This window comes from Alligator sinensis, unplaced genomic scaffold (assembly GCF_000455745.1).
Source record: "Alligator sinensis unplaced genomic scaffold, ASM45574v1 scaffold2079_1, whole genome shotgun sequence".
Taxonomy (NCBI): Eukaryota; Metazoa; Chordata; order Crocodylia; family Alligatoridae; genus Alligator; species Alligator sinensis.
Genome location: NW_005843696.1, coordinates 4,389 through 17,975, shown reverse-complemented (window position 1 = coordinate 17,975; position 13,587 = coordinate 4,389). Strand labels below are relative to the sequence as shown.

At 50.3% G+C, this 13,587-nt stretch overlaps 1 protein-coding gene across 1 annotated transcript; it reads left to right on the top strand.

Annotated features, from left to right (window-relative positions):
- The first annotated feature begins 239 nt into the window (after positions 1–239).
- On the top strand, positions 240–2,655 carry ARL11 (ADP ribosylation factor like GTPase 11). Its single transcript, XM_025195675.1, has 2 exons — positions 240–342; positions 1,973–2,655. The coding sequence occupies exon 2, from the start codon at positions 1,993–1,995 to the stop codon at positions 2,653–2,655; it is 663 nt and encodes a 220-aa protein (XP_025051460.1). The 5' UTR covers positions 240–342; positions 1,973–1,992.
- Positions 2,656–13,587: the final 10,932 nt, after the last annotated feature.

Genomic DNA, 13,587 nt, shown 5'->3' with positions numbered 1-13,587 from the left:
CAGAGCTGGAAACTCCTTGAAACTTCATTGTTAAAGGAGCAGAAGCCCTGATTTGAGTTAATCAATGCCAGAGACCAGCTGTTGGGACTGAATACTTCCTGATCAGCTGCTTTCAGAGCCTCGACAATGCCAAAAATTAAATCAAAATCACAAACAGACACTCGGAACTGCATGCACGAATGGATGTGACCTCGGGGGATGACAGATGTCCCCTGGCAGCTGCCCAGGGCATGTCCCATGAGGGTCAGGGATCCCTGGATTAGGCAAATCTGAAAAGTGGGGGGAGCACAGAAGTCTGCCAGAGGAGGCTAAGAGGCAGTGAAGACACCTATTTTGTACAAGGTAAATGTCTTGTGTTACATGTTTGAGATGTTTATGTGATGAAGAGAATAATGGGTGTGTGTGTCAAGGAAAGACTAGGATTTGTCTTTATTGTTCTAAGCTGTATGCAGTATATAGTACTAGTCCCAGAGAGAGAGATGAAATGAGAATGAGTTTGCAGCTTCCCTGGGAACAGGGACGATCTCTGCAATTTAAGAGAAAAACAAATCAGATTTTATTTTCCTTGTTGGGACAAGGGTGGAGAGAAAACAAAAGGTCTCCAGTAATAGATACTGTACCCAGAGTGTTACAGCCATTGTGGCTTGCTGTGTTCTGTGTGCATTTGAGCAGTCTTAATATGCAAATCCTACCATATAATGTTAGATGCCTGTTTTGCTGGCATACCATACAACTGCTAGCAGCAGCACTTGTCTGAGTAACTGCAAGGTATTTCAGCAGCATAGAACTTCCTTGTATTCATCCCACTGATGCTAAGGTTCCCAGCACAGAGCACAGAGGTTCCCAGAATTTTTCTTATTGCGTGCCGCCGTCCAGATTTACCAGCTACCTGCATACCCCACTAGCATTCATTTTATATTGCAACCCATTAAATGCCAACTATTATTAGGATGAAAATTAAATCTGCCACTACACCATTTCTCCCACATACCCCCCAGAGATGTGTTGTGTACCCTCAGGGATACATGTACCATGGTTTGGGACCCCTGCTCTAGCACGTGCACTCAAGTTGTGTCTGTCTAATCCATGCACGGTTTTAAAGGATAATATGGTGTTTGTTCTTGCCATAGAATACTGGCCCCACCTCCCTCGTGTGAGATGTGTCGTAAAGCACTTCGCCTTTCTGCCTTGTGGAGAGGGTTTTTGCCGACTGCATTTCAAAGTGTTATTGAAAAACTCATTCATATATATTTCTTGAAATCTCTATTTTGTTGTCTACATAGCAGCTGGTGAATGACAGCTGCTGCAGTGGGGAATATTATTTTATTCACTTTCACTCAAGAGTGGCTAAGAAGCTTTTTGGCTGTCTCTTGATTCTCTAATGACCTCTGTTTCTGATTCAGCACTTGCCAGCAGGGACACTTGCTTTGCAATAGAATAGTTTATTTTCCTCTTTGTCTTTGATGGAGTGGATTTTCCCTGGTCAGACTGATGAGGAAAAGGTCACTTATTTCTGTACACAGGAGGAGGAGGAGGAGGAGGAAGCTAGCTCTACAGTCTACCATTTCTGGCAAGATGTTGGCATCATTTAAATCCTCACTCTCAGTAATTTCAGGTTGTGAATGCAAATGGAACTTAGAGGTGGAAAATAGTAATATAGAATCCATTTGTTATTTCAAACCCTATTTATTGACTCTGCTCTACATCTCATTAATAATATAACTTGCCCCTCTTTAGTTACAGTGGAAAGCTAAAAGCAGCTGGTTGTTTGTTCTTTCAGCAAATCTTAATTCGTTGGATTTGCCTGCATATCAGACGTAAAAGCTGGTGGTGCACTGGGTCCTACCATCCCATTTCCAAAGGGTTTGTCACTCTATTCATGTGTTACTTGTATTAATTGTAGTAAGAATTTCTGTCGAGAAAGGATTTTTTAAATAATAATAATTATTATTATTTACAAATTTTCATTGAGATTTCAACAGCAGCAGCAAGATGGGGAATTGGAGCTTCAAGGCTCGATTCAGAAGAGATGCTCGGGTTGTCATACTAGGATTGGATTTTGCCGGCAAGTCCACCCTCTTGTACGAACTGAAGAGTGGCGAGGTTATGCAAACTTCCCCAACAGTGGGCTTTGATGTGGAATCTCTGGAAACTCCCTGTCATATATCTTTGACTCTCTGGGATGTTTGTGGTCAAGACAAGCTCTGTGCCAGCTGGAAGAACTACCTGGAAGGCACAGATGCCCTCATCTTTGTGTTGGACAGTAGTGACAGAACTCGGCTGCCGGATGCAGTGGTTGAGCTGGAGAAAGTTCTGAATAACACAGACCTGATCAGAGTTCCAGTCTTGCTTCTGGCCAACAAACAGGAGCTGCCAGGGGCACTCTCCCTTCCAGAGCTGCAAGAAAACCTAAATCCTGAATGCTTCAATAACCGCAACTGGGAGATAAGAGGGTGCAGTGCTTATACTGGTGAGGGGCTCACAGAGGCCTTAATTGTCCTGGCTGGACTCCTGAAGAGAAGTCAAGAAGAGAATTCCCATGCGTGTGTTTGTGTACCACGAAGATGGTCAGGTTATCTTCCATCTTGGATGTTTCCGGAGGGAAAAAATCTTGGAACACAAAAACTGGAAGATTTGGTTACTAATTTCCACTAGTAATTCCTCAGGAATCTGTTCATCTCTGCATGCTTGTCAGAAAACTCACCTCAGCACCTGGGCACCATATATACTTAAAGGAACTCCATACTGTATGTGCAGTATTGAAAAATAGCCAGCTGTCACAAGCTTATCTCCTATACCAGGAAACCCTGCTCTCACCACGGATATTACTCGGATGACATCTATTTTGTACAAGGTAAATGTCTTGCGTTACATGTTTGAGATGTTTACGTGATGAAGAGAATAGTGGGTATGTGTATCAAGGAAAGACTTGGATTTGTCTTTATTGTTCCAGGTTGCATGCAGTATGTAGTACCAGTCCCAGAGAGAGAGATGAAATGAAGCACCTTTGTTCTTCAAACTGCCGCAAACTGAAGCCCCCCCCCACTTAACTGAGGGGTCCTGTGTCATGCAGGGCCCTTGGGGATCGGGCAGGCACGCAGTGGCGTTGACATGCTCTGGCTGTCGGAAGCCTTGAAGGGGAGGGGCAGCTGTCAGGAGGAAAAGCCGTGCCTGTGCCCGTGCCTGAGTGCAGAAAATGTGGTTAGGACCGTGCAGCCGAGGGGGAGCCAGGGGCAGCATGGAGATGGAGATGCTGGGCTTTAGGATGCCAGAAAGCTTTGGATGTTGTTATCACACTTTTATGCAACAAAACAAACCAAACTGAACAAAGGGGGAATGCTTTCGGGGTCAGACGTGAGCCAGAACGAAAAGGCTGGGAGGGCTGGAAAGAGCCAGAGGGAGCTGGCGCAGGCAGGCAGGCAGGCAGGCAGGCAGTCTTTCGCAGGGTGTCTTGCCTTGTCTTTCAGAAGGCGTGTTCAAATGGGCCCATGCTGGAATCGTTCTCAGCTCTTTTACACCTAGCCATCAAGTTTAGCAGCTGCTTTCTTTGAAAACAGACAGCCTCAGCAGGATCTCTGAGCACAGACTTCCTTTACTTATCCCATGTGCTCTGCAGAAAAGATTGGCACAAAGCACGCTGCCCCCAGCCCCCGCCCCCAGGTCCAGTCTCCTACCCCAGCCCCCCCTCAGATTTTTTTTTTTTTAATAATTATTTTATTAAGGAACATACCAACTTAAAACCATACTAAAATCAACATCTTCCCGACAAGTCCGCAACTTCTTTCTTCTGTCTCCATCAGTCACAGGATCTTCTTCAAACGAAAGCCACAGTTCCTCTCTTTACATAGCTTCTTTACACATTTGTATACATCTCCATATACATCTTTAACCCAAGAGCAAAAACACCAATGCTTTCACAATAACCAGGACGCTTCCTTCCAACCCCCTTATTGTTGTATACCATCCTTAAAACCCGTTTCATACCCATTTACCTATGGTCCCTTCTACTGTCCCTTCTATTTCACTCCCTACTTCACCCCCCCACACTGTCCTCTTCTCTTCCTTAGCCAATCTCTGCTGGCTCAAATAGCCTTTTCCAATTTATTCCCCGTCATTCTTTCCTCGATACTCCATCGTGCCCTCCTTCTCCTGTTTCCTCCGTATATCGCCTTATTTCATGACGCCCTAGTTGTAAACACTCCTTTGTTGTGAAGCTTAAACCCTTCCTTACCAGGAAACACCTCACCTTCCACAATGCTACTCGCATACCCATTAAAATCACCCGAACTTCCCAGGTTTTCTCCCCGTCTTCGACTAACTCATACAGTGCCCCTTCCTACGAAATCCCCTGTGCCCACCCTAATTCTCGTAAAAACTTCCCCACTCTTCCCCACACCTTCCGTGCGTACCCACATTCCCAAAAGACATGGGGCACCGATTCCTCCCCCTGGCAAAGTTCCCTTGGACACACTCTGCTGATCTGGCTAGTCCCCATCTATGCTGTACTTCCCTCACCATCAAAACCTTCCTTACTACCCTCCACCCTAGTTCCCTGTGCCCCTGCTCCCACCTCTTATCCACAATCCCCTTCCACACCTGCTGCACCTGTGCCCACGATGACTCTCCCACATCTGTCAGACTATCCTTCCCTCTGATAACTTTGAACATCCCCTTCTCTTTTTGTAACTCCACTACCCCCAGACCTCCCAAACCCTTATTCTTAATGAATGCTCCCACCCTTCCATAATGCAGGGATGGCTCTTCCGCCCATAGCCCCGTCCACCTTTCCCCGAACAACCCCAATGACCTCCAAATCCTGCCCCCCCCCCCAAAATACCTCCCAAATTTCCCTGAATACCCTTCTCCCCCCCAGGGCTTCTTTCACCATGCCTGCCACCACATGTCCGTACACAAAGACTTCAATTTCCAGTCCTCTCCACCCACCCTGCTCCCCTTCCTTATATATCTCCCTTCGTGCCACCCTCTCCACTTTCCCCCCGTAACAGGTCGTCCTTCCTAGCGCCATCTTCCTAGTACTTCGCGCCTTGCGTGGGGCGCCCTTGGATCTTTCTTTAGGGTTGTTATGTCCCGCCCTATACTCGCCGCCCCGTCTTGATGGAAATTATGATGATGTTCTTGCGAGGGAGGCTGCCTATTGTATTGGGTATGTTGGGGCCTTTCCCCTATATGAGACTGACCCCTGGTTTTCTCTAGCTAGGCCTCCCCGTCTAAACCCACTAAACAGGGTTTGACTCTGAGGCTCTAGCCCTTTCTATTGTCTTGAGGCCCGTGGCCCCTTTTCCCCGCTCCAATCTGTAGCCCGGCCCAAAGGCCCAGGTGCCAGCCCCCCCAGCCGGAGGGTCACAAGCCCCAATACCCACTACCCCCTTGGCCTTCTCACAATGCTGCCCTCTCTCTGGGCCTTCTCCACAATGCTGCCCCCTTCTCTGGGGCCTCTCAGTAATGCTGCCCCCTTCTCTGGGGCTTACCACACCCACACTGGGCTTCTCAGCAACGTCCCCTTTCTGGGGCTTCTCAACTGCCCCTATCTAGGGCTGGGGTCCGTGCACCTCAAATGCTGTGCCCTCGCTGATGCTGGGGTTCCCACACTGCTGTGGGTCCCCTATGAGGCCTCCTCCACCCCTAGTAGCCTCACCCAAACCACCGGTTTTAAACGACAACACAAACGCAAGCCCCTTGGCTATAACATAAAACTTAAGCCGCCCAGCTATAACCACGTTCAAGCCTACCGGGGATACTTCCTCCCGCAGCAGTGTTAGATGCTGCTCCTGCATTCAGGCTACATTCTTCCCTTCCATGAGAGACCTCCTTCCTCCTTGGCTGCTGTCAGGGAACTGCCCCCTTGGCCTCAGTCCTGGTGTTTAAATGGGAGCCAGGCCCTCCCCTTCTGGTCAGCTGACCGCTAGCAGGTGTGGGACACTGGCTCCCTCTGGTCGTCCTAGCAACCGGCACCTGATCAGCTATTCCGGCTCTCCAAGTAGCAGGCCCTTAGTGCCCTGCTACACACCTCCCCCCTTAAGATTCAGACTCACCGGGCCGGGTCTTGATTTTTCTCCACCGCACGTCCTTTGTCTCCGGTCCCAGCTCATGTTCTTTGACCATTCGAGTAGGTAGAGGCGGAGGTTTTAAGGCGCCTCCTGCTCGCCTTTTCCCCAAGGCGCACCGTGTGGGATTTTATGGGATTTGCCCCGCCACGGGCAGTCCCCCCCCACACTAGCCAACCTTGGTAAAACAAAGCTGCCGTCTTTCCACAGGTTCATGGTTCCCGCCTTTGGGCCACTCAGCAGCTTCTCTGTGGAGCTCTCAAGGGGCACTCCTTCCCCTTATGTTGTTCTGCTCCGGCTTCTTATCCTGCCCCTTTCTGGTTGGCTGACTAGTGGGCCGGTACCGTCCTTACGCCCTTCCACACCAGCACTCCGGGCCCAGAAAGTCCTTGTCTTAAAGGTGCGGGTCTGCTGTCTAGTGACAGGGTTAGGGCTCCCTGTTATACACGCCCACCTCTTCTCTTTTGTCTGGTGTACTCCTTTCTCCTCTGGGGCGTACTCCTTTCTCCTCTGGACCCTCCTCCTCTCCATACTGTCTTGATAAAGAATCTGTACTTACCTTTTTTTTCCCAGGACGGTGCTCCACCTCAAAGCAGTATGGTTGAAGACTGAGGGCCCATCTCATTAACCTTGCGTTATTGGTCTTCATACTCTGTAGCCATCGCAGCGGAGCGTGGTCTGTGATTAACGTAAACTTCCACCCTAACAGATAATATCGGAGCGTTTCTATGGCCCACTTGATCGCCAAACATTCTTTTTCTACGGTAGCATAATTTCTTTCTGGAGGGTGTAGCTTCCCCTGGTGTTTCCTCCACCACCATATCATCTCCTTCCGCAAACAGCTCTGGCTGCTCCCCCGCCCCCTCTCCCTCCTTTCCTCTTTGTCTCTCTCGGTTTCCCGTAGCCCATACCCTGTTTGCATATGAGAAAGGGCACTCTCTTTGTATGTGCCCCTCCCACCCGCAGCCATTACAGGCCAACTTCTCCTTGCAAAATTGAGCCCTGTGCCCCATCCCCCTGCACCAAAAACACACGGTTAGTTGACAAAAGGCTGCCAGGTGCCCTCCCTGCCCACACCTGGTGCACACCTTGGGCAGATCATGGTACATGATGTATCCCCTGTGTGGCCCAATTTGTACCACCGGAGGTAAGTGCCGCACTCCTCCGGGATTCCCCACCTCCTCATGCAATCAGTCCCTCGCTCTCCAAGACCCCGTCCAAATCCTCCACCGGTCTAATACTCTTTCCACGTGAAGAACCCTCTGCACTCTCCCCTCCAACCAAAACTTCACGTCCTCCCCCTCTAACACATCATTATACATGCGTAGGAACACCTTGCGCTCCCGTGCCTTCTGTCCCACCTCAAAGGTTAGTCCGTCCAGCTCCCCACACTCTACGGCATCCTTGTGCGCCTCCCAAAAGGCTGTGTAGGCCTTCGCGTTCGCAAACGTTATGTTCCGCTGCCTATAGTTATCAAAGGCCACTACACAGCTAATGTCCCCCGGGTCCGCTTTCAGGGTGGTGAACAACAACCCAGCCATAAAGTCCATGCGGCTCAGTGCCTTCAATCCTTTGTGACCCTCGCAGGCCAGGGTTACCTTAACCCTCCATTTTGCATCTCTTCTGAGTCCTCCATTTTCCTGCTCTGGCCCAGAAGATTGCGCCGCTCCAGTTGCCTGCTTCTCCTGCCCGGGGGCCTCCCTCCGCCGCAAACGGTCCACTTTCTTCGGGGGTCTTCCTTCTCCCCCCTCCCGGCTGGATCTTCCCACGTCGTCCCACCTGGCTCCATCCTTCCTCTTCCGCCGTCCGATCATCTTGTCCGCCACTCCGTTCATCCCCCATCGGTGTAGTACTTCCCTGACTGATAACACCCGCCTCACTATACACCACGCTATTTCTCTATGAATCCCTTTTCACCTTGCATCTTCTATTCCCTTCCACACCTCTCTCACCTGCTTCCATGCCAAATCCCCTATGTCTGTCAAACCATCTTTCTTCCTAATTGTGTTGAAAATCATCCTAGCTTTCTGTAGTCCTTCCAGCCCCAATTTGGCCAAACCCTTTGCCCTGACGAATGCCGCCAGCCTATCCATGTGCTGCGATGGTTTCCCTGCCCACATCCCTGTCCACCTTTCACCAAATACCCCCCATGCCCTCAAAACTCTGCCTCTCCAGTACTTTGCCCATTTCCCCGCTATTTCTTCCCCTTTCTGTGCCTCCCTGACTAATGCCGCCACCCCGTGCCCATATACGAATGTTTCCACCTCTGGAAAACCCCATCCCCCTAGTTCCCCCGCTTTATAAATCTCCTTACATGCTACCCTTTCTCCCTTACTTCCCCAGAAAAACACACACAATTCCCTCTGTATCCTCCTCGCTTGCCTCCACGATGGAGGGTATACCCACCGTACAAACAGCAGGATCGGTAATATCACTGACTTGATTAATTTAACCTTCCCTGTCTTTGACAACCCTCTCCCTCCCTATATCCCCAACACCTTTCTAACCTGTCCCCACACTTCTCCCCACACTGTTTCCCCTTTTCCATCTTTCTCAAAGGTTATCCCTAATGTTTTTATCCCTCCCTCTACCACCTGCAACCCATATTCCTCCAGACCCTCCCAGTTCTCTATTCCCCATATCTTACTTTTCCCTTTATTTAATCTTGCTCCGGCTACCCTTCCGTATTCTTCCATATGTTCCAGCGCCCTCCTCACTGACCTCCTGTCCCTCACCAGGAATGTTACGTCATCCATATATAGCAGCGCTTTCACTTGTCCTCCTCCTGGTATCTTTATCCCTTGAATTTGGTCATCCCGTCTTATCTTCCTTCCTACCGCCTCTATCCCACACACGAAAAGCCCTGGTGGCAATGGGCACCCCTGCCTTACCCCTACCTTTATTTTAATCTCATCCCCCCAAGTGTCCTTTTAACAGCACCCTGCTGAAAGCCCCCTGATACACTTTCCTCACCCATCCTATGTAGTTTCCCAGGAACCCCATCTTTTCCAACACCGTGAACAGATACTCGTGCCTCACCCTATCGTACGCTTTCTCCAAATCCAGGTTTCCCACCACCATATTCCAGTTCCTATCCCTCACATACTCTTATTATGTCCCTCACCACCCAGTGTGTTTGTGTTATCTTTCTCCCTTCCACCGCGCACATCTGTTCTTCCCCTATCACCTGTGATAATACCCCCTTCATTCTTTCCGCCAGCATTCTCATGTACAGTTTGTAATCCATGTTCAATAACGTGATTGGCCTCCAATTTTTCAAACTCTTTTTCTCCCCCTTCTTATATAATAATACTATCACCCCTTCTGCAAACCCTTCCCCTACCTTTCCCCTTTCCATCATCTCTTTAAATACCTCCTTGACGTCTGTCCCCAACCATCCCCAAAATTTTCTGTAAAATTCCCCCGGTATCCCATCTAGCCCTGGGACTTTATTTGTCTTCATTCCTTTCAAACACCCTTCTATTTCTTCCACCGTCACCTCTCTTCCCAAATCGTCCCTTTCCTCTTCCTTTATTTGCTGCATTTCTTCCTCTTCTACCCTCCTTTCTTCTTCCTCCTCCCCTTTACTGTACAGGTCCCTATAGAACCTTGTTACCTCTTTTAAAATCTCCTTCTGCTCCTTTACTACCTGCCCCCCTTCCGTTATTATTTCCTTCATTTCTTTCTTCCCGTTCCGAACCCTCTCTGCAAAATATCCACTCCACTCCTCTCCTTCCTCTACCCATGGTGCTCATGCCGGAAATATTCTCTCCCTTCCTCTGTTCAAACCACTCTTCCACCTCCCTTCGGTCCGTCCCCAGTTCCTCTTTTACTTCTTTCCCTGCTTCCACTTCCTTTACTAATCCTTGTACTCTTTGCTGCTTCCGTAACAAACTGCGCTGTCGCTGCTTTGCCCGTTTCCCCCCTTGCTTTTTAAACCACTCTTTGATCCTTTCCTTCACCATTACCCACCACTCCCACCTTGTTTCAAAATACCTTTTCAACGTTCTCCATTCCTTGTATTCTTCCACAAACTCCCTACATACCTTCCCCTCTTCTAGGTCCTTCAGATTCAACTTCCACACCCCATTCCCCCGTGTTCCGCCCTCCCCTCGTCCTATCTCCACTCTTAATATGTTGTGGTCTGAAATTCCCACTTCCCTTATCTCCTTTTTCTGCACCCTCAATCCTTCTGACACAAACACAAAATCTATCCTCAATCTTTTCCTCCCCCCTGGCTCTATCCTTGTCCAAGCAGTCTCCCCCTTCCAAATATCTTTTAGCCCTTCTTCCCGTGCCCATTTCCCTAGCAAATTCCCTGTCCCATCCAGTTCTCCCTCACATTCTTCCCCTACCCTATCCCCTTTTTCTATGATACAGTTAAAATCCCCCACTACGATTCGGTGCCCTCCTCCCCCACAACACACCCCCAGTTTCTTAAACAAAACCATCCTCTCTGCTTTCACTGCCGGTGCATCTACATTCCAGACGGTGACTGTCTCCCCTTCCCACTCCAGCACCATCTTCTGTACCCGCCCCGCCACCAGCACTTGCACGCTTTTAGCTCTTAGCGGCATTCGTCCTGCCCTAATCAAAATTCCCACCCCCAGGTTTTTGTTCCCTCCTGCTCCCGCCCACCAAGAAGGTCCCCACCACCACCGCTTTCTTAACCATCTCCACTCTCTTCCCCACCCTATCCCACACTCCTGCACACACATCACTTCTGCTTCTGTTGTTTCTAAAATCTTCTTAATGTCCTCCCATCTCTGCTTCCTCAATAAACTCCTCACATTCCACGATATTATCCTTAGTATTTTCCTCATTTCCTTACCCGTGGTGACCTTTCCCTTACTCCTCTTTTCCTGTCCCGTTCTGCCTTTTTACCCAGTGACCCCGTCTCCCTCATGCCGGTCATATGAGCCAGGTTAGCGATCGTGGCTGGACTCAAATAACCCTCCGCCCCTTGCTCCCTTCCCCCTCCCTTTCAGGCTCCATTCCCCTGCTGCGGGTTCTCTTGGGTGTTTCGTCCCCCCTCCTTTGTCTCCCACCCCTTTTTTCTTCTTCTTCTTCCCATCTCTGCCTCCCTTTTCCTCCCTTCGCCCCTTTCTTTTCTCTTTTTAGCTTTTTCTCTGTCCCACACACTGCTTGCGCCAGCGGGATCCCCTGGCTCCTGCCTGAGCATGACTCATCACACTTTGCAGCTGGTTGTAGCCCCTCCTGCTTTCCTTCTTCTCTCCCACCCTCCAGCTCCCTTTCCATCATGATTTCCATCGTGGAAGTTGTCAATCTCTCCAACTCCTTCAACATTTCTAATCCTGTCTCCAATTCCAAACCTTCCCCTGCCTCTGTTTCCTCACACACGGATTCTTCCCTGCTCTCCAAGATCTCATTAGCAGACATTGCTGACTCATTGTCTTCCTCCATCTCGCTCTCCTATGCTTCTTTTTCCCCCTCCCTTCTTTCCTCCTGGTTTTTCGCCCTATTCGCATAGGAGTAGGGACACTCCCTATATGTGTGCTCCTCTTCCCCACGTGTGATACATTTTATTTGCTTTTTGCACTCACTCGCCCTGTGTCCCATCTCCCCACATTTAAAACACCTGGTCAGTGAGCAAAACGCTGCAATGTGCCCCCCTTTCCCACATCTACTACACAGCCGTGGCTGCCAGAAATAACTGACATAGCCCCCGTGGGGCCCTATGTAAAAGTTGGGAGCGATATGTTTTATCCCTCCGAAATGGGGGTCCTCCATTAGTCTCACTCTTGCTCTCCAGGACCCTGTCCAAATCTTATACTTATCCAGTACTCTCTCCACCCACATCACGCTCTGTACTTGTCTCTCCACCCATCTCTCCACATCCTCTCTTTCCAATTCATCATTAAACATTGTCAAAAAGAGGACTCTCTCTCTCTCTCTCTCTCTCCTGTTTCGAACCGTAGCCCTTTCAATTTCCCTTCTTTTGTCAACTTCCCTTGCTTCTCCCAAAACTCCTCATAAGCTTTCCTGTTCCAAAAAGTTAACCCCCACACTTAATAATTTTCATGCATGATCACAACACTCAGATCCTGCGGGTTTAAGCCAATGTCTTTAAAAAACACTTTTTCTATAAACTCAGTCCTCGTGAGCCGAGTTACTCCTTCAAAGCCCTCCTTCAGTAGAAAAACTTTTACTCGTAGTTTCACTTGCCTTTGGGGGTCTTCCTTGCCCCACCATGGCTCCCGCTGCTCATCCTCCGACTCAGCCTCTCTCCTCTTCTCCTCCGATGTCTCTCCTCCACCTGTTGCCAACTGCTCCCGGTGACTCCCTCTCTCGTCCGCCGCCAGCTCCCGCTCCTTCCAGCTCCTCACGTCCTGCTTCCGCTTCCGTCCCACCACCGCTGTCGTCCACTTGCTCTGCTCCCTCTCAACCAGCTCGCCGTTCTCCCACACCATCTCCGTCTGAGGCTCCATGGCTCCTCTCTTGATCCGCTCCGCCGTCGCCTGCTGCTCCGCTCTCATCTGCTCCGCGGCACTGCCGTCGCTACCTGAGCTCCATTTTCCTCTCGGGGCCGGGAGGCTCGGCCCAGCTGCCACTGCTTCGCTCTTGCTGCTGCTGCTGTGGGAACCTCACCGAGAGACCAGATTGACTTTTATTAGTAGATGTTTAGGATTGTAAATCCAAAAAAAAGCTGACAAAGCCTATAGGGAAATACATAGCTCCCGGGCGAGGGACTAACAGTAGAAGGATGGGGGTGAGGTGGGGAACGCAACTAGGTTACAAGCGATACAAAGTTAGCCAACTAAGCCTGGGGGAAGGGGGAAGCGGGGGGAGGGGTTTGCGACGCTGAGAGAAAAAAAGGATAGATACATACAAACCCGTTACAATGGTCCGCAATGGTGGAAGAAGTGGTCTGAAGAAAAAGTGTCTCAGTCTATATACCGTTTCATCGCGGGGGTCCTCTTCGGGTGGTGCAGGGTCGTCCGTTGCTGAAGAATCCTCTTGAAGCGAAGATCCGTCTGGTGCAGAGGGGGGGTTCAGGCAGTCCCCTCTGGGTCCGGTCTGGCAGCTGTTCTCCTGGTGGGATCCGTGTACTGGCGGTGGCCCGTGATGTGCTCCACGTAAATGTTGTGGGATAATCGGATGGTGTCGGACACCATGAGGCAGTGCATCAGCTTGGCGTAACGGCGGGAGACGCGGCAGGCATGCAGGACGCTCTCGTTACTGGGGTCCCAAGCTCCAAGCATTCCCACAATGAGCGCATCGACTGTCACGTCGTAGCCGTGGCCCTTCAAGGTGTCGGCCAGCGGGGCATACTTCTCCCGCTTGCGAGCCCGGGCGTCTGTGAAGGCTTGGCGCCGGTTCTCGAATGGGATGGTGATGTCCACGTTGACGATCTTCTTGGCCTCCTCGTCGGTGATCACGATGTCGGGGCGCATCTGGCTCTCGCAGCCCGGGACGGTGCGGTTGACGGAGACCTGCCCCGCGGCGGCCGGGATGGCCCTCACCAGACGGTCCTGGACAGCGTTGTGGTGGAGCTGCCAGG

Bases quoted from the DNA above. Each gene is read 5' to 3' on its own strand.
- ARL11 (XM_025195675.1), top strand. From the start codon at position 1,993: ATGGGGAATTGGAGCTTCAAGGCTCGATTCAGAAGAGATGCTCGGGTT.